The 20,326-nt window shown below is 63.3% G+C and overlaps 1 protein-coding gene across 1 annotated transcript in view; it reads right to left on the minus strand.

The window, feature by feature from the left end:
* Positions 1–485: 485 nt before the first annotated feature.
* Positions 486–20,326, minus strand: part of KCNQ1 (potassium voltage-gated channel subfamily Q member 1) — a 379,149-nt gene continuing 359,308 nt past the window's right edge. The window contains exon 16 of the mRNA NM_001205441.1: positions 486–716. Coding sequence (NP_001192370.1) covers positions 486–716 — 231 coding nt within the window. The remainder of the gene's footprint in view (positions 717–20,326) is intronic.

Raw genomic sequence — 20,326 nt, forward strand, 5'->3', positions numbered from 1 at the left:
TGGGCCTCCTTTGTTTGGCTGGGCTGGGCCTGCCCTGCCCTGCCTACCTTCTCTACGAGTCCCCCTGGGTCCTGGATCTGAGACTGGGGAAGGGTCTTCACAGACCCTGTCCAGGCTGTCCCCCGTCTCCCCGCAGGCAGCCCCTGGGGCCGGCACACAGCCCTGCTGCCTCCTGGCCGTACGTGGGACAGACCGCCGGCCTTGCCCTGAGTGTCACACCAGCGATGTGGGCCCCCTGGTCTCAGAGCCGAGAGCTGCCCCCCCGACACCCAGCCGAAGTCTAGTACCTGCCGGCTGGGAAGGGGCAGTCTCGGCGAGCCCCCCAGTCCAGGCCAGGGAGCCGCGCGACCCACTGGGTGTCAGGGGCCTGGTGGAGCGGGACCGCGCCCTCCGGCCTTTGAGAGGTGGCCGAGGCCCGGTGGAGCCGTGCTGGATGGGGGACGGGCCTCCCGCAGGCCTCCCCTCTCAGGGGCCCTGTGCCCCCATCACGAGCCCTCGTCGGGCCCCCCATGGGGCACGGTCAGCTGTTCGTAGGTGGGCAGCGCGTTGCTGGGCAGGAAGAGCTCGGGGTTGATGGAGCCGCCGCTTGAAGGCTGGACGGCCTGGGCCCCTGCTGTGCTGGGGGGCCGGCCCGCAGGGGGGCCTCCGTTCTGCAGTGCGAGCAGCTGGTGCAGCATGTCTGTGATGAGCACCAGCCTCTGGTCCAACTGAGTTACCTGTGGGGACAGGAGCAGAGGTGAACCGGCGGCGGGGCAGCGGCGGGGCGGCCTCGGGTCGGGGCTCCCTGAGGGTGGGCGGGGCGGCCTGTTTATGGAACACGCACGTGTGTGTCTGTGGCGTCTGTGGCCCCTGTGCGTGTCTGTGTGTGTGCACACGCGTGCCCTGAGGAGTCTTGCTCAGCAGCCCTCGCCTGAGACTGGGGTTGAGTGGCTATCTCTGCCGAAGGGCTCCCGGTCACAGGGCGGGGCTCCTCCTCGACCCACTCCCCTCCACGCCCCCAACAGGGCTCGTGCCCCAGGCTGTCCCGTCGTCCCAGCCCTGTTCCCGACTCACTAGAGGACTCACTAGTCCCTGGAAAACCCAGACCCTGTCCATGCCAATGCCCAAGGGTCAGCCAGGGCCACATCCCCACCACACTTCTACCAAAGCCTTTCCTGCATTGAACACAGGGTTTCCCAGCCCACAAGGTGGAGTTGCCCATGAAACTGGAGGGCAGCTGGAGGCAGGATGGACCTGGGGCCACAGGTGCTTAGCAGGTGTGGCTGATGGCCAGAGGGGGACGGGGCTGATGTGAGCCCGGCGGGAAGAGGAGGCCAGGGCCCTCCAAGCAGGGGTGGGGAACAGAACATGACCCCAAGTGGGCCAGACTGTGGGGGGAGGCACGGCTGTCCCCGGGGCCTGTAGCACTCTTGGGAGCTGTTCCGCTGTGGGCTCCGTCAGAAAATAATATCCACTCTGGGGACCTGGAACCCTGGGGAGCCTTGGAATGGCAGAGCAGGGAGAAGAGGCAGCTGGATGGTCAGGGATAAGGGCCAGGCCCCAGGAGCACTGAGCTGCCCCGTGGGAGAGCATGTCTGGGGGTGAGAGCCCCATGGCGGCTCGGCCAAGGCTCAGCGCGGGGCCGAGCACAGGCAGGCGGAGCTGGCTGGGGCCGGCCGTCCACCCGGACACACGCGGGATTCGAGATATAGGCAGTGTGTGCCATCGCGGCCAGACTCCCGGGCACCCATCTGGGCCCACTGCCCTCCATAGTCTCCCCACCGCGGGGCCGCATGGAGCTGGGTGCCGGCCAAGCGGGTTGGCCCTGGGAAGACAGTAGGGTGAGGAGGCCATGGACCCTGTGTAGCCAGGTCCCAGGGGGCCCAGGTCAGGCTTCCCGGGGCTGGGGGCAGGCCATAGCCTCCCTCCTGTGGGGGACACTGAGTCAGGGGGAGGAGTGGGGCTGGCTGGGTGGGGATGAGAAGACAGGTCTCTCCCGGGGCCCCAGGAGAAGGGTCTCATTTGGGGTCTCTGGTTGGGACCGCTGCAGCCCCCACCCCCAGGTTCCTTGTTGGGAAGACCTGTGTGCCGTGGAAGGGTGGTTCATGAGGACGAAAGCAGACACTCCTGGGAGGGGGCCCAAGCTGGGGGTCCAAGCTGGGCTTAGAAGAAGCAAGTGCTCCTGGGAGAGGGGCCAGAGGGGCCTATGGCGGGGACTTGCCCATCATCACCTCCAAACCCTGCCCTTCTCACTGGCCCAAGATTGCTGGGCCCTGCTGCCGGCAGGACTGGACCCCCAGTCCCAAAGCCGCCCTGGGAGATCCGTCGGGAGGACCCTGGGTGCTCAGTAGCCTTGAACGAGCCTTGCACACGGCTGGTCCGGGCAAGACTTCATGTTGCTTCACTGCGCGGGCCCCAGCTTGGGTATTGATTGGTTTGGCCTCAATTAAAGCCCCAAATACATGACGGAAGAAAATCTGTGGTTTCATACATTTTCACTTTACGGCGCTTGAACATCAAAAGTGCCCAGAAAGGCAAGTGGGTCTGGAAGCCTCCGTGGGGGTGTTCTCGGGAAAAGAGGAAATGGAAGGAGGGCTGGGATTCAGGAAGGGGTGGGGTCCTGGGCCTGGCTGGAGAAGGGGCCCGTCCCAGGGGCTGTCAGCGCGGGCGAGCTCACCCTTGAGGTCTCCCGCGGCCCTTCTTGCTGCCCTTGGCCCTCGGGTGCCAAGCCCACCTCGGCCCCTTGGGCTGCTGCTCACGTCAGGGGGGTTTCGAGGGGCTTACTGGCATCTCGGTTCCACTAGGCAGACTGCTGGGGACTTGGGGGAGCTGGGATCTGGGTCAGAATCCCAGAGTCAGCCCAAAGCCTGGGCCTCCCTCCTTCTCATACAGGAGAGGAGTGGGTCTGGGGAGGAGTGTGAATTGTCACAGCCGGTGTGATGGGAGAGACAGTGGGGAAGTGGGGAAGCGGGGAAGCTGGCCGACACACCCAGACCCTGCCAGACCCTCCCGGCCATCACGCCATCCCCCTGGTTCTCCAGCCACCCTCTGGGCGCCCCTGCAGGGTCCTCTGGACACAGATCCTCTCCTTCACTCGCCGCGTCCAGCTTCAGGCTGTGGTGAGCAGCAGGTGGGCCGGATCCCCCGCCCTGAGCCAGGCCCCCTCCGAAGGCTCCATGGGTGAGCCCGTACCACCCGGGCCTGCCTGCTGCTCGCCGCTGGCCCCCTGAGCCCACCCCGCCCTGCCTGCCCTGCACAGTGGCCGATGCCCCGGCCCCGCCGTGTGGGGTGAGCCTGGCCAGGCGGGTCTGGGGGCCACGTGAGGTGCCGCCCTAAGCCCTGGCTGAAGGGTCTCCTGCCTGGGCCCCAGTTTCTCAGCTGAGAAGTGGGGGATCCTGCTCCCCCCTGGAGGGTTTTCTTAAGGATGGAGCAGGACAGGCGTGTAGGAGCCTGTGCACACGGGTCAGCAAGCAAGCCTCGCTTCTCCAGGCTGAGCGCGTCCCAGGGAGATGGTTCCTGGTCACCTCCCCGCCCCCCTCCACCCCTGGCTCTGAGCAGAGAGCCTGTATCTCACTTCATATTTGATGGCGAGCACTTTCTGAGCAACTTCACTTTGACTTTTCACTTTCATGCATTGGAGAAGGAAATGGCAACCCACTCCAGTGTTCTTGCCTGGAGAATCCCAGGGACGGCGGAGCCTGGTGGGCTGCCGTCTATGGGGTCACACAGAGTCGGACATGACTGAAGCGACTTAGCAGCAGCAGCAGCAGCAGCAGCAGCAGCAGCTGCGAGCACATTGGAAAAGACCCTGATGCTGGCAAAGATGGAGGGCAGGAGGAGGAGCAGGGGGCAGCAGAGGATGAGACGGTCGGATGGCATCACCGACTCCATGGACAGGAGTGTGAGCAAGCTCCGGGAGATAGCAGAGGACAGGGAAGCCCATCGGGCTGCAGTCCACGGGGTCCCAAAGCATCGGGCACGACTGAGTGACTGAACGACAACTGTGAGAACGTCAGCCGGCTGGAGGGAGCGGCCTGAGCCGGGCCCCTGCTGCAGAGAAGTCACCGGTCCAGGCGGGTGCCCAGGGCAGGCGCCGCCACCTTCAGCGGGAAGGCAGTGCCTACTGTGGGCACAGGGCGGCGTGCCCCAGGAAGCACGGGGGCACATCAGTTTGGGGGATCTTGAGTCTCGTCACTATTTGCAATTTGATAGTGACGAAAAGGGCAAGGCCGACAAAGCGCCCTTGTTCCCTGCCTCAACTCACCAAGTTAATAACCATAAGACGACTCACGGCCCTCGGAAGAGAAAAAGAGCAATTAGAATAACAGCCAGTTCGAAAGCCCCGGGCGGCTGATGATCAAACCCAAGGCGACGGGCTCCCTGTTTGATGTGGTTATGAATTTGTTTTCAAAAGAAAATCTTGAAAAAGAGTCTTTCAAGGGACATTTTGCAGAACCTGCTCGGCCCTGATCCCAGCTCTGGACCCGCCAGTGGTGCCGGCCAAAGATGGGCGGGAGACGGGCCGTGACTGCCTGTGGCTCATGGGGAGGAGCCCCAGGCCCTGGGGGCAGCTTGGGGGGCCAGGGTCCCTTTGGGGCCATCTGAAGGCGGGGTGGGGCTCCTCTCGGGACAGCCCAGGACCCTCTGCGGGGTCACGGGACACAAGTCCTCTGGGCGCTCCCTTTGTCTGCACCCTCTCCTGGACCGACGGTCACGGAGCCGTTCTCAGGGGGCGATGCTCAACACCAGGCATTGAGCTGGACACATCCAGCTGGGCTGCAGAGAGCTGGGGATTCCAGGTAGGTAAGGAGGCGCGGGGGAGCCTGAAGCCTGGTGAGCCCTGCCCAAGCACAGGGATGGGCCTGCGGACACGGCCGTGATGCTCAGGCCCACTCCATCTTCCGGCAGGCCTCCCGCCATGGCTCTAAGCCCCCTCTCCCCGCCCCCTCCACAGACCGCAGGGAGGTTGGGAGCAAAAAGCCGGGGGCAGGGGCACAGAGGGGCTGCCGCCGGCCTGGCTGCCTTCCCCCTTGCGCCCTGGCCGCAGGCCTGCACGGCCCAGCACTGCCCAGCTCACAAGCCGCTGCTCCCAGCTGCCCCTGAGCCCACAGGCAGGTGACCCGGCGGAGGCCCCGAGGCCTTGAACTTCTGGGCGTGGTTGAGGGGCCCGGTTGTGCCCACCCAACAGTGGGGCAGGTCTGGAGACCCACGGCAGGGGTGCTGAGCCCGCCAAGTGGGGGACTGTCCAGCCAGGAAGGGAGCCCCAGGCTGGCGGGCTCAGAGCAGAAGCCCACCTACCTGCTCTGCGCGGGGCTAGAGTCACACCTCCAGGTCCCCTGGGTGGGCAGCTCCCCCCTGCTGCCCCTCGCATGCATACAGTTAGTGAGAAGCCCCCAGCACGGGGCAGGACGCAGGGCAGGACTCGGGGTGTGTCGAGTGCTGCTTGGCGGACGAGGGGCCCGCGCTTGCCCCTACTAAAGAGTCTGGCCGCAGCCTCGGACGTCGGGCCCCACTGGACACGGGAAGGACTCAGTCTGAGAGGGCGACCCTGCCCCTCTGGGCCTAGCGGCTGCAGAGTGAGTTTCAGGTGGTGGTCCCAGGCCCATCCCCCACCCCCCGCCCGGGACTCCTGGGTTCTCTGTCCCCATAGAATGCCCTTTCTCCCCCCGCCCCGACCCTGGCCCTCATTCTGCAGCCTGGTGAGGGAGGGGAGTAGGTGTCCCTGTGACCTACAACCTTTGCCCCCGTGCCCTTCGGTGCATGCAGGTAACGCTGAGCACCGACGTCAAGGGCAGGGGGTGCCACTGAGAGAGAGCAGCAAGGAGAGGGACACCGGCTGCAGCCCTGGTGTCCTCTGGCCCTTCCCCACTGACCAGGACGGGAGGTCACCCTGCTGTGACCACCGTGGTCTGCTGACCCCTGAGCCTGGGTGCACAGGCTCAGGCCAGGGACACACCCAGGACCCGCACGCGCGGCCCTACGGGGCCTCAGGCCTGAACACAGACCGTGAAACCACGGCTTCCCTGCCCTTCTGCTGAGGCCCCTGCCTCTCAGCACCCACCCTGTCCCTTCCATTCTCATCTCAGCACCCACAGCTCCACAGCTCCCAGCCCAGGCCAGAGTGCCGATTTTATATGCTAGGACTATTGCAGTAGCCTGCCAGCCGGCCTCCCCCTGCAATGTGCTTCTACACGGCAGTTCTTCTGAAATACAAACCCGCTCACGTCACATACCCTCCTGAGCTCCCCTCTCACTCCCGGGAGAAGCCTGAGTCCCTCATGTGGCCTCAGACCCGTCTCCCTTTGCTTTCTGGCCTCCAACCCCCAACCCTTCTTTGGGCTTCCCTAGTGGCTCCTGCAAGGCGGGAGACACTGGAGACGTGGGTTTGATCCCTGAGTTGGGAAGATCCCTTGGAGGAGGGCATGGCAACCCAATCCAGTATTCCTGCCTGGAGAATCCCATGGGCAGATGAGCCTGGTGGGCTATAGTCCATGGGGTTGCAAAGAGTCGGGCACGACTGAACGACTTAGCACGCCCTCACGCGTGCACCCACCCTCGTTCCCTCCTCGCTGACTCCAGGCGACTTTACTGGTCCTTAAACACGGTGGCACGTGCCTGTGCCAGGCCTGGCCTTTTCTCCTGCTGCTCGCCCGCCTGCATCAGCCACCCCCACCCTCAGATCTCACCAGAGGCACTGATCTGAGGCCCTCTCCCTCCTCTGCCACGGCCTTCCCCTTGCCCGTACTTCCTCCAAGGCCCTTGGCGTGGGGTTACGTCTGCCCGTCCTCGTCTGTGCCTCCCATTAGAATTAGGCCCCAGGAGCCCTGCTCCTCTGTTGGTCTGGTTGGCACACAGGGGCCCTATTCACACGTGTGGAACAAACACGCTGGAAGCTCCCCGGCCCAGAGCCTGGACCCCAGAGTCCCCAGGAGCCCTCCTACCAAGGAGGAAGGGGGTGGAGGTGCAGGGCACCCACCGCCTGGGCCCAGCTGTCCCCGGAGGTCCCTGCCCAGTGGCAGCCAGACCTGGCCCCAGACCATGCACGGGGCCTGTGGGTCCTGCTCCCGGCGCCGGGCCTCCCCGACTCCTTGGGGCTTGGGAACACCCCTCCCCCATGGCAAGAGCACGGGAATAACGCCCATAAATCACCCTTTCGTTAGAGCCCATGGGGCTGGCTGGTCTCACAGAGCTGGGTATGAGTGGAAATAGATCACAGCGCTTCATAACGTTGTGATTTATGGCAAGAGACGGTGTAATTGTGTTTATGACTTTGTCTTAGTGCTTTAGCTCTTGGAGAAAAGTCAGCCATCGTTCTAGCTGCTGAGGTTTTACTGCCCGTCCCCAGGGCGGCCAGTCGGCCGGCCGAGCTCTTGGTCCGGTGGCACAAGGCGCACCCAGGTGGCCCAGGAGACGGCCTCGGAGCCGGGCCCATGGCAGCCGGGCCGGGCCAGGGTGTGTGCCCTGTGGTCCGTGGGAGGCCCCCACGTGCATTCTGAGTGTGTGGGCCCCACGGCAGTGGGGCAGGGTCCTCAGGAGGGCCTGGGCAGTAGACAGGCTCCTGGGCTCATGTTCTGCCTCTGCCTCTTTGGTGGGATGACCTTGACCTTGCATCCCCGAACTCAGTTTCCTCATCTGTAAAATGGGCATGTTGGTTGAGTCTCCCTCAGGAGGATGTTGTAAGGATTAACTGAATGAACACAAGAAACCGCTGGAAAGGGGGGTTGGCATCCAGCAAACACGGATTAAGTCTCCCGTTGACCATTGTTGTAACTACTGTTAGCAATCTGCATGTGTCCAGCGTGGCCTGAGGGCTGGTTGGCATGTGTGTGCACAGACGTGTGTGCACAGATATGTGTGCACACGAGTGCTCCAACTTTATAAGACCAGGGAGACTGAATGTGCAAGAGTGCCTAGGCCGTCTTCACACAGTTCCTTTGCACAAGACCACCAGATCATTCCCTGAGCTGCCCAAGGGTGCACGTGTATCTGTCTGGACCTCGGGCCCCTGGGCCTTGGCACGTGCCACGGAAGTGAGCACGCTGGCACTAGGCAGTGAAGCTGCTGGGAGGGGGCCGCTCAGAGGGCGAGCTGTGCTGCTCAGCACAGGGACTGCCTGGGGGCCAATCGAACTCTCCTAACTGGGAGACAGGCCTCTGGGACCCGCGGTCACCAACACACCAGCCCTTCTCCTGTTCCCCAGGCTCTTCTGTTCAGGTGGAGTCCAGGCGGGGGTGAGCCTTGGCCAGAAGATGTGGGCGATGGGGCAGCCATTGTGCCCTGACCCCCGGAACGCGTGCCTTGGTTTGGCCTCACACATCAGCCAGGGTGGGCATTTCAGAGGCTGCAGACTGAGGACTGTGTCCCAGCGGGTCCTGCAAACCTCTCACTCTTCTGCCTACAGGGCGGCAGCTGGTCTGAGCCATCACCCGAGTCAGTCACCCCTCAGCCGGGTCCTTGGCACAGCATGGCCAACGACCTGGTCACCCCCAGACCCCTCTGGGGGCCTGTGTGTCCCTGGTTGGCCCTTGCAGACCACCCCTTAGGAGGACAGGCTGCTTCCCTCTGAGAGATGGCTGTGATGGGAGCAAGACCCTTCTGCCTGCCCCACAGACACACACTTGCCTGGGGGCAGCCCCACAGGTGCCTGGGCTCTGCTGGGGATGCCCCAGCAGTGACTCGGTCCAGCTTGACCATTGAGTGGGGTGGACCTTGGGATCTCTATCATAAGCCACGCCCACCTGCCCCGTGCTCACCCACCAGGACAACCTCGCCTGCCCTCCACACCCAGCCCAAGGACCCCCACCTGCCTGCACCCGTCCACGCAGACACCCTCAGCACTGCAGCCCAGCTCTGCGTGCTCCCCGAGGCCACTCCGTCTTCACTGGTGAGCAGGTCTCACAGCACCTTGGCCCAGCAGGTTCCAAAAGGAACTCCGACTCGCCCTGGGCCTGCCCACGTCTCAGAAAGGGGCGCCGACACCACACAGAGAAGCATTGGATCCGCCTGGCGCTCACCCATGCCCGACCTGTTCTCTAGGGCACACGCTCTGAATCCAGCCTCCCGAGCAGCCCCTGCCCAGTCCAGTGGCATCCCCGGCCAGCGCTGTTGTGATCACCTCTACTGGACTTGTCCACCTGCCTCCTGTTCGCTCCAGGCAGCAGCCAGGCTGAGCTGCCTCCCTTCAAAGGACTGCCAGTGTACCCAGAGTGAAATCCAACCTCCTGCCGAAGCCTCTGAGCTCTGCGGCCCCTCCACAGCCCTCCCTGAGCACCCCTACTCTGTCTCTCAGATCCTGAGCACAGCCCCCTTGATCACGCCCCAGGATTTTTGCACTTGCCATTTCCTCTGCCTGAAAAACCGTTCTCCACCACAACATACAACCTCAGCTCAGGTGTTAGGAGCGGGCTTCCTTTCCATCACTGAAACCTCCTGTGGCAGCTAAGACTTGGACGGTCATGTCCCCAGAGGGGACATGTTCCCAGAACCTGGAACATAGTACGGATTAAGTGTTGTTGTGTTCAGTCGCTAAATTGGGTCTGACTCTTTGCTACCCCATGGGCTGCAACATGCCAGGCTTCCCTGTCCTGCACCAGCCCCCAGAGATTGCTCAGACTCATGTCCATTGAGTCGGTGATGCCATCCAACCATCTCATCCTCTGTCACTCCCGTCTCTTCCCACCTTCAATCTTTCCCAGCATCAGGGTCTTTTCCAATGAGTCAGCTCTTTGCATCAGGTAGCCAAAGGATTGGAGCTTCAGCTTCAGCATCCATCCTTCCAGTGAATATTCAGGGTTGATTTCCTCCAGGATGGACTGGTTGGATATCCTTTCAGTCCAAGGGACTCTCAAGAGTCTTCTCCGGCACCACAGCTCAAAGGCATTGGTTCATGTGGAATAGAGTTGGTGCTTCACAAATATTTGCTGGATGAATAAAGAGCCCTCTGCCGCCTCCCAGGGCCCCAGGACTGGGGTGGGGGCTGTGCAGGTCCCCCAAGCCCACAGCCTGTTCCCTCCCCAGGGTGGCACTGGCCAGGCCTTTCATCGTCATTGACTCGTAAGGGGTCTTCGTATCATGAGAAAGTTTGTCCTCTGACACGGACATCATGACTGTTTGCCCACAGCGTGCTACTGGTCTCGTGAATCGGTTTATGGCAGTTATGATTATTATTTTTGGTCTGGTCATACAGAAGTTTTATTTAGTTCTTCACTTTTTATGTAGTCAGAGTTATTTATCTTTTTCTTTGTGGCTTCTAGATTTTCTGCATGCTTGGAGTAGCCTTCCCCATTCCTACCTCGAAGCAATTTTTTTTTTCTAGAATTTTTTAGATTTTTACCATTAAATCGTTGAATGGTGTGGGGCTCACTTGAGCTTCGAGATGGGTTTTCAGCGATCGGCCTGTCGATCTTCCCTGAAGCCTGCAGTTCCCTGAAGGATGGAACATTCTTTTTATAGGTGCTTTGCAGCCTGTAGTGAACCGTCTTGATCATGGCAGCCTTACGATGTGTTTTGCTAGCGGGTGGCAGGGCTGTCCTTTGTGGGGGTGAGGACGCTGGGGGCTCTGTCTAGGGCGTCCAGCAGTGGTCGTGGTCAGGGGGACGTGGGCCAGCTCAGCTGGGCAACCTCAGTGACCTCTGCCCTCGGCCCCACAGATCTCGCTCCTCTGTTCAGAACTCTGCGAGACCCGCCGTGGGGTCTGAACAGAGAAGGAAGTCCTGGCCGGGGGTCCAGGCGGTCAGCCCTCCCCGAGGCGGCTCCAGCGGGAGGCCTCCCCTCTGCCCTGCCCCCGCCGCCAGGCTGTCTCCCTGGATTCTCGCGCGGCTCACGCCCTCAGCCCATCCACATTTCTGTTCACGTCTCCCCTCCCCACGAGGCCGCCCTGGGCCCTGAGCTGAATGCTGTGACCTGCCTGCGGGCCTCTGCCCACTCCTTTCCCTCCAGGACGCTCGCTGACATTACTGGTTTCCTTACTCGATGTTCTGTCTCTCCCTGCCCCCTCCTCGCACCGAGGGCGGGAGCCCCGTGGGGGGCTCTGCGTGTACCGTGTTCACCGACGTGCCCCATCCACGCTGCTGGACACGGAGCCACGCCCTCCCTCCCCCCGCAGCTCCGCGGGGCCACGTCTGTGCCCAGAGTCCACAACCACTGCCCTGCGTGGACCCCGGGGAGGAGGTGCCTGCGGCAGCTTGCAGAGTCAGGGGCCCTGGGCCGGGCACACGGCTTCCTGGGCTGCACAGAAGCCTCTTTGCTTGCCCCCACCCCACTGCTGGAAGGGGGCCTGGGTCGTGGGGAGCAGGATACACAGAGGCCAGGAAGCTGCTCATGGCCACGTGGTGGGTGGGCCAGGCAGGGGGCGGCGACTGGCCCTGGACGTGTGTGGCTGGGTCTCCCAGTGGGCTGGCCAGCCCCTAGCTGGGGCCTCAGGGGGGTCCTGCGGGCAGAGGCTAAGCGGGGGCCGCCCGCCCTGCCTGCATCGGGCAGCCCCAGGCTGGCTGGCTGAGCCGCCCTGCTCGGGGCCGGGCGAGCGGGAATGTAGGGCAGGCTGGAAAAAGGCGCTGGAAGCCGAGAGGCCGTGTTTGTGTTGGCGGCGGGCGGAGGCCCCACCTGCATTTGATTCTCCCCCGCCTCCCCCTTCCTCGCTGCCCCTCTGACGAGCCTCGAAGTCCCGGAAGCCAGGGACGCTGGGCAGAACACTTTGTACCAGGAGCCAGTGCGCGCTCGGCTGGCCCAGCCAAACACCAGGCCTGGGCAGGCGGGCGGGCAGGTGGGCAGGGGCCGCCCAGTGTCTCCATCGTCACAGTTCCATCTGCCCCTGGCTGCCCTCTGGGACCCCTCATCTCGGGCCCCTGGTGCCAGGGCACGGGCAGCTCAGGAGTGCTGGGCCCATCAGCCCACAGGCCACCCAGCAGCGCCCCTGAGGTCTGCTCGCCCTCTGTGAGCTCCACATCCAGCAGCCCTCCCTCTGCCCTCACACCCTGTCTGTCCCCTGGTGGGACCCCTGCCGGCCGCCCGACAGCTCTTGGACAAAGACCCAGCCCCATCTTGGCCAGAGGGTCCCCGCAGTCTGGGCCCGGTGTCTTAGCCTGGCCACTGCCCCTCCCTGCCCTGCATCGGCTCTGTCAGTCCCTTGGATGTGCGGTGCCCACCTCTGTGCCCAGGGCCTTTGCACTAGCTAGTCCACTTGCTGGAACATTCCACCCCTCTCCTGAGCCAGCAGACCATCTCATTCCTCAGGCCCCAAGGTGAGGGTCTCCTCCAGAAAAGGCCCCCCGGCTCCATCTGCCTGCCATCACCTCCCTGACCGACCCCTCACAGCCACTCTAGTCTGCCTGGGTACTGGTTTCATCCTCTGCTTCCTAAACATCCGCCTCCCTGAAATCCGGGACACTGCCAGGCTGTCCACACCCACGATGGGCTGGGGGACTTTGGGCCTCAGTCCCCTCCCTGCAGCTCAGAATGGAGATTGATGCGTCTGTGGTTGGAATTCCTGGGGGGCGGCGGTCTAGCTCCCCTGGACAGCTTCTCGGGCCTGCGGGGCGTCTCAGGGAAGAAGGAGGCCCCGTGTGCCCCCAGGCCCCCAGCACCTCCCAGCTGCCTCTGACCGCTTCCCCTGCACCCACCGCCCAGCATGGCTTTTCCTCGCCGCTCTGCGGCCCCTCACCTGTCCCCGCTCAGTCCTGAACCGTATCCTTTCTTCGGACACCTGCACAGCTTCCCACTGTTCCCTGACCGCCCAGGCCCCGGAGCCCCTTCCCCAGGCAGCTGGGGCCTGTTGACCCCTGGCCCGCTGGCCTCCAGGACAGCGCCTGTGTGCCCCCTGCCCTCGCCCCTCCAGCAATACACTCTGCCCAGCTGGACGTCTTGCAGTTAAATCAGCCCCCTTACAAGAGTTTGCAAGATGTAACTAGCTGGGTTGTACTGTTCAAAACCATAATCCCTTAAAAGTAAAAAACATTGTGACGAAACGTCCCCCTTTGGCCTGCCTGGCCCGTCTGACTGTGGTCCGCCCCTCACCAGGGGATCACCTTAGCGATCTGCTGTTTATCCTTCCGGCCATTTTAAAACAGGAGCACGCGCCTGCAACGCAGTATCCGTCCAGGTGGGCTTAGCAGATCAGTAACCTGAGAAGCTGGGCCCTCTGCATGCTCCCTTTCACTAGCACAGGCTGGGGGCCCGCCATGTGGAGACATGTCCGCTGAGCCCGCTCCTCGGGCCGAGGTGCATGGGCCTCTCCACGGGGCTCTGGAAATGCCACCGTGGCTGAGCCCTTGGACTGGGAGGCTGACCGCCCCTGGGAGTGCCAGGCGGGGGGCCCCCTCTCTAGGATCGGTCCTGGCGAGGCTGCCCTGCAGGGGCGCTTCCACATGGCTCCCTGACAGTCTGCCCCAGCCCTGCGCCCCTTCCCCATCCCACTCTGCTCCCTGATCTGGGCGAGAGGAGCCCCTGACCCAGCCCGCCCTCTGAGCGCACCCAGGCACCTCAGCCTTCTCCCCTCTCCCAGGAGGGAGATGTTAAAACAGGGCTCCCCATGGCCACAGAGTCAAGGCCAGGGTCACTGCAGTGGCCCCAAAACTGTCACGATCTGGCCGGGTTCGCCTCGCTGCCCCAGACCCGTGGGCCTCCTGTCCAGGCCCCAAGTTGCCACAGGCTCTTTGCACCTGCTGTCCCTGAAGGGAGGTTCTTTCCCGACAACCTTCAAGCTGCCTCTGTCCTCTGAGTACCCTCTCAGGGCTGCCTGCCCACTCTTTCTGAGGGACTCCCCTGCCCTGGCACCCCTGCGACGACGCTCAGCTCCTGGAAGGCAGGGCTTCTGCTGGGCAGCACTGTCATGGTGGGCCCGTGCCCAGCGTACCACAGTGCTCAGTAGGGACCTTCAGGACAGTGCATGAGCCCAGCGGAGCCCCCACGGCCCAGATCAGCCACGGGCAGGGCGACCAGCAGAGGGGTGCAGGGCTTGACCGGTGTGCATTCATTCTGGTGTGTGTGAGCACGTGTGTGTGTGCACGTGTGTGCACAATTCCACCAGGGCTGTGCTGGGCCCTACACTGGGGAGTGGGGGAGACCTGGGAGCTGGCTCATGGGGCGGGATCCAGGGTGGTGTCCAGGGCTGGGGGGCTGGAAGAGTGGACATACAGGCTGACCACCTCCAGTCCAGGGGGCCGTGCCTGGGTGCCCTCCAGGTGCCAAGGGGTCCAGTCTCCCTGCCCTTCCTGCCTTGGTCCAGGCCGAGAAACGGTGGCCCCACAACTCAGCGGGCCAGGGCCAGGGCCGTGGAGGCAGCTGTCAGAGACAGGAGGGCCGCCCCCGGGGCCCACGTCCAGGACGGCCCTGTCCCCCACTTCTGGCTCCTGCTTCTAGGCCCGGACTTCCTGAGACAGCTCCTCTGAGGCTGGACCCGAGCTGGGGACTGGGTGGGGGGCTCGGGGACAGGGGTGCAGCCCTGGGGTCTGGAAGAGCCCGGTGGGGAAGGTGAGGGGGAACCAGTGCCTTCCAGGGGAAGTGGCCGGGTTTCCACCTGTCCAGGGCCGGGCCCTGCCCTTTCCCTGGATCTGGGGGCCTGGCTGGGGGCTCAGCTGGGCCTCCCCACCTCTTGGGCATGACCACACCCTCCTAAGCCTGTTCTCTCCCCGTTCGGGGGGGCCCACAGCCTGTGAGCCAGAAGCCGCCGGGCCCCACGCTCCCCTACGCAGCACGGGCTCCCTCCCTGCCTCTGCTGGTCTCCCGGTCTCCCCTGCTCTTGGTGGAGGCAGCCCCTGCAGATGGAAGACAGGCCCCGGGGTCCCGTCCCTTCCTCTCTGCCCCACTCCCTCCTCCGTGCTTTTCCTCACGGCCGTCTGAGGGCCGCCCTTGCCCCAGCCTGCGTTCTGCTCAACTTACCCTGACGAGTCCCTCGCATCACTGGGTCGTGACCCACCCACGTGGGCACGTGGCCCCGGGGGCTCTGCGCGGTCACCTGGCTATGCAGGTGGCCTGTGTGGGGTGGCCTGTGTGGCTGAGGGCCTGCTGCTGCACCAGCTACCCCCACCCCGAGACCCCTGTCCAGGAAGTGGGTGAGGAGGTGGGGAGCAGGCCAGGCCAGGGCCTGGGAGCTCCAGCCCCACCTGAACCCACTGGGCGGGTCCCTCCCTGCTCTGCTCCCAGCCCTCTCCCCAGCACGCCCTGGCCCCCTGGCCCCCTGGCCCACCTTCCCTCCTGCCACCTGTGTGCGGTTCAGAGTGGCTCCCCTCCTGCCGGGTCCCCAGCCACGTGCAAACGTGAGACCTGGCCTCCCTGGCCTCTCCCTGTGCCTGTGTTTCTGCCTCTGCAGGGCGAGGATGCAGAGGGATGCCGCCCGAGCGATGGAGGCTCACACCTGCCCCTGGTAGGGCACTGCCTCTGCCCCATCCATCTCCAAAGCTCCGGGACCCTGGCGGGCCCCCCGCAGCTCCCTCCCACCCTGGGAACTAGGCTGGTGAGCAGGCTGCCCTCACTGTCCCCACTTCCGCACGCGAGCGCCCACGTCCATCCAGCCGCCACAGCTTTGGGGTGCCTGGCCCTGGTCCCTAGGTGTGTGGCCCAGTGGCCAGGGCCCTGGAGGGGCCAGGGCGGGCTGACTTCGGGGTGGGTCAGAGGCCGGAGGGCCGCTGAGTGGTGGGGGCTCCCAGGAAGTCCCACAATGCTCGGAAGGTGAGCGGAAGTTTGGGGAGGCCTCCACCCCAGAACGAGGCCCTGGGCTGGCCCTCGGCCCACCTGGCCTAGGCTGACCTGAGGCTGATGAGAGATTCAGGCCGTCCTGGGATCCCCACCCACCCTTCCTGCTCCTGGGGCAGAGAGGAAGAGCTCCTTGGGACACGGCCTGGGTGGGGGGGACCCATGCTGAGCAGACTGGGTGTGGTTGGAGGCCTCTGTGATGACCTGGCTCAGCCCACGGGTGCCTGTTGGTGCCTGGGTCTGGGGGCCTTGGAGACCATCCTGGGTACCCCTGGGGTCACAGCTCCGGGAGGCCCACCCCGGCAGGAGGCCCGGTCCCCCTGTCAACCTGGGTTAAAAGTGGGCAGGCAGTGCCCACTGTGAACCCGACCCTCTCCCTGCTGCCCTGACCCGCACCGCCCGCCCCAGCCCTCTGCCACCTGGGGGGCTCCTGTGTGGGGACCAGCCGGCCCCCAGCCTGCGGACACGTCTGGCTGCCTGGTCACCCGTGCGTCATCTCGTCCCAAACCCGAGGACACACTTAACCTTCTGACCAGCTCCACCTCCTCCCCGTCCTCTCCCCCATTCTGGAGTTTTCGCAGCATCAGCAGAAACCCGCCCGAAGAGAGCTCCCATGAGTCTCCATCTTTCATCCCCAATTCCTGACCCATAGGCAACCCCTCAACCCTCTCCGCTGTCTCTTGGCTTCACCTCAGTATTTCTGAACCACATGCTTATATGGCTATTCCTTGCTTTTAAAGTTTCAGACATTATCTAGTGACCACTTAACCCGGAGAGATGCAGGTTTTTCACAGCTCCTGCCCCCTGCCATTCCCCCATCCTCTCAATACAGTTATACTGCAGTTATAGGCTAAATAAATACTTACTGCTTGCATTTGACATACACATTATGCAACTTACATCACTATGCAACGGCTGTCTTCAGCCAAGTCATGTGGTGTAGGATGATAACCTTTCGTTTTCCCTCGGGTAAAACATTTTCTACGATTTGCTTAGTTTTCAGCGCATCTCTCACTAGTTCATTCCTGACCTCTCTGCCAGAGTTGTAAAGCTTCTACTCATTTTGCTGAGAACAGCAGCAATCTACCAGCCTTACTGTTTTTCTTCTGGAAGTTTCTTCCTAGGGCCCTAGAAGGATTAGTTACTCTCTAGGCCTGCTAAATGGTTGTAATGCCAGACTTTCTTCCCCCCATCTTGTTGTGAACATCCTTGGCCTCTTTTTTGGAGTGGGGTGTTGGAGTCCCCTGGTTCTTGAATGCTGTGTTTCTCCCATCTTGGTTTCCCCTTCCTTTTTCTGGAGCACGTCCTCAAATAGCTTTCTGAGAAAAGTATGTGGCAGGCAAAGCTTCTGGCTACGCATGTCTGAAACTTTCGTTTACTCTCAGATCTGTGCATGTGAGTGGGTAGAGAATCCCAGATTGAAAATAAACTCTTTCGGGTGCTTCAGACAGTGAGGTCGACAGAGAGAAGGCCCCTGAATCCTGTTGCAGTGCTGTGCATGCTTCAGCCCTGCACGCTCCAGCTCAGCTGGGACCCCATGGGTGGTAGATTTGTTGTTGTTCAGTCGCTAAGTTGTGGCCAACTCTTTGCGACCCCATGGACTGCAGCACCCCGGGCCTCCCTGTTCCTCATCATCTCTCAGAGTTTGCCCAAGTTCATGTCCATTGAATTGGTGATGCCATCCAACCATCTCATCCTCTGCCACCCTCTTCTTCTGCAGTCAATCTTTCCCAGCATGGGTGGCAGAATTCTCTCTTGATTAGGCTGCCACCAGTTTCATCATCTAAGCAACAGCTGGGATCAAGCCTCTTGCCCTGACTCTTGTCCATCGTCTCACTAGCTGCTCTCTCTGCCTCTCCACACCCAACCCTCAAACTTGTGCACTCAGAAACATGTACATCAGACCATGTCACCTCTGGGCTTAGAGCTGAAAACCCACCTCCAGCTTCTGATTGAGTGAAAAGAAATGCAAACTCCCTGTGCGGGCTGTCAGGGCCCAGTCTGGCCCCTACCAGCACCCCACTGCCACCTCATCCCACTAACCCAAGTCCCGCTTGCCCGGGAGCCGTTGTGCCCCAGTATTCCAGGCTCTCACCCCAGCCCGCCACAGCACAGTAAAGGTTTGCTGAATGGCTTAGTGAATGGGTGAGTGAGTGAGTCCCTCTCAGCCCGAACCAGAACCGAGGAGCTGCCCAAGGCCCCGGGGGTGGGGCTCAGACCCTGGTCAGCAGCAGCATCGGTGTCAGGAGGGGTCAGGCCGCCTTTCCCCTGCTTCTGGGCGTCTGTCCAGCTCACAGCCCACTCTTGCTCGGTTTCTGCTTCCACGCCACCTCCTTGGAGACCCCCCCGCCCAGCTCCTCCACTGCTCCCTTGCCGCCAATCCGCTCTCCCCCGCCCCCCGCTCCTGTCCTGCTGCCCGGGAACTCGGCGCCCCACCCCTCAGCTTGCTGACTTCTGGTCCACCTCTCCCTGGACTGAGTTTCCTGAGGAAGGGGTCTGCACGGCCTCCCCAGCACGTGGGGCCACTTCTGGCCTCCAGTCAGTGCCTGAGTCACTGAGTCAACAGACCCGGGTGGAGGCCGGGCTGGGGCCCGACACCAGAGATGCTCTGGGAGCCCCACTTCCCGGTTCCCTCTCTGCTCTGCCCTGGGCCCCCTGGAGGAGGAGGCGAGGTGGGCTGGGCAAGCCCCTGCCCCCACCCCACGTGCCCCAGAGCCCCTTCCCCGACAGCTGCAGAGCTGTGGTGGGGGGTGAGGGGGAGACCTGCGGGAGGCGGCAGCAGGCGTGGGGGCAGGGCGCGGAGCCGGGCCTGGCGAGCCCTCCACCGCCGCTGTCCTCCGAGTTTCCGTGACTGTCTGTGCGTAACCGCACGGCGGTTTCCATCGGCGCTGCCAAGTGGCGGCTGCCGGGCCTGGCCTGGGTTCTGATCCCCGACAAGCCTGCTCTCTGTCAGGCAGCTCTGGGGAGCTGGGGAGCACGGTCATGGGGGGGGGTTGCAAAGGGTTAAGCTGCCCTCCACCACCCCATCTCATTTCTCAAAGGCCAGGCCCTCTTTCCTTCCAAGTCACAGCTGACATGAAAAACAATAGCACTCCCTCGGAGAGGCTCTACTGCGGGCTGGACGGCCCCCCGCCCCCCAATAATTACTCAAGACATTGGCATGAGCCAGGCCTGGTTAGGTAACAGGCTGCTTGCTCCGGAGACTTATAACTCACAGGCAGCTACACATGATCTCTGCAGACAACAAAATCGTTTCCAGGATGGTGGGGAGGGCGAGGCCTCGGGGAGAGGGTCTGGGGCGGGGGTTGTGCTGGAGGGGCTGGGAGCAGGCCAGGTGGGGGTGGGTGTGAGGGAGGGCCTCCCGGGGGCCCCAGGGCTGCAGCCTTGGGACTGGGGAACCGCAGAAGCGATGGTGGGGAGTAGCTCCCTGCCCTCTCCCTACTCCGACTGCCACCGGTGCCCCCACCCCCGGAGGGTGAGCCTCCCCAGCCCTGTCTGTTCCCGAGCGAGGCATGGAAGACTCTCATTCATACTGAAGTGCGAATGACTAACTGCATTGGGCACACCTCCTCCCCCCGCCCCCCGTGGAAGATAACTAATTGTCTGTTTACTGTCCGTGGCCCCATTGAACACGACTCCCTCAAGGGCAGGTCCACATACTTTCCCCTCCGTGTTCCCGGCGCCTAGTACATAGCAGACATTCAGAAAATATTTGTTGAAGATGACTCCTAACCCAAAGAAGGGAGCATCGCTGGTGTAACTGCGGGCACACGGGGCGGGGCCTCCGGCAGCCGGTGCCAGAGAGATGCTGGCAAGGGGAGGACTCGGACGGCCCTGCTCCCCTCCCCCGCCTGGGCCCCTGAAAGCTCCCGCAGGAAACGCCCATTTCCCTGGAAGGACGCTGAGCCGAGGCGGGTGGAGGACTCCGAGCGTGTGGGCCGCCCCTGTCGGCCTGGGTGTGCTCCCGGCAGGGCGTCGACGCCCAGCCAGCCTGCTGCCCCGCTCCGGCCCGGCCTCAGCCCCGGCTTGGGAAGCGGCGCCCCCCGCCCTCTCCGGGTTCCACTTGCTGTGTGACTGTCTCTGGGCACACGGCTGTCCCCCTGCGGGTCTGAGCTCGGCCTCAGGCCCCAGGCTGAGGCCAAGCCTGCCAGTCCTCCTGCACCGTCCCCGCGCACGGACTGAGGTGTGGACGGCAGAGCCGGCGGGCAGCACTCTGGCCAGGCCCCTCTCTGGGTACAGCCAGCTTCTACAGCCAACACCCAGCCGCCCCTGTCCCGAACGCCCCCCTCCTCCTCCTCCCAGGCCACCAGGGTTTATGGGGCACCTGCTGTGCTCCGGCACGGGGGCCTGCTGACCCAGGCAGTGGATCCGGACACCCGATCAGGTCAGCACAGGGTCTGGTGGGCTCAGAGAGGACACAGCGGTAGTGTGGACTCAGGCCCGGGGAGGAAACGCATGGCCCTGCGTGGCCGCACCCAGGGGGACGTCCCGGACTGGCTTCCCATCCTCCCCGCAGTCACCATGCCGCAGCTTCTGGGACGCCCCGGGTTACTCTGCGGGAACTCTCTTTGGGGTGACCTCACCCTTCAGATGCCACCTCCCGGCAGCCCTTTCAGCCTTGCCAACACCTCCTCGGAGCCTCACACCCCAGCTGCAAGCA

The sequence above is a fragment of the Bos taurus genome, chromosome 29, assembly GCF_002263795.3.
Source record: "Bos taurus isolate L1 Dominette 01449 registration number 42190680 breed Hereford chromosome 29, ARS-UCD2.0, whole genome shotgun sequence".
In the NCBI taxonomy this organism is placed as follows: Eukaryota; Metazoa; Chordata; class Mammalia; order Artiodactyla; family Bovidae; genus Bos; species Bos taurus.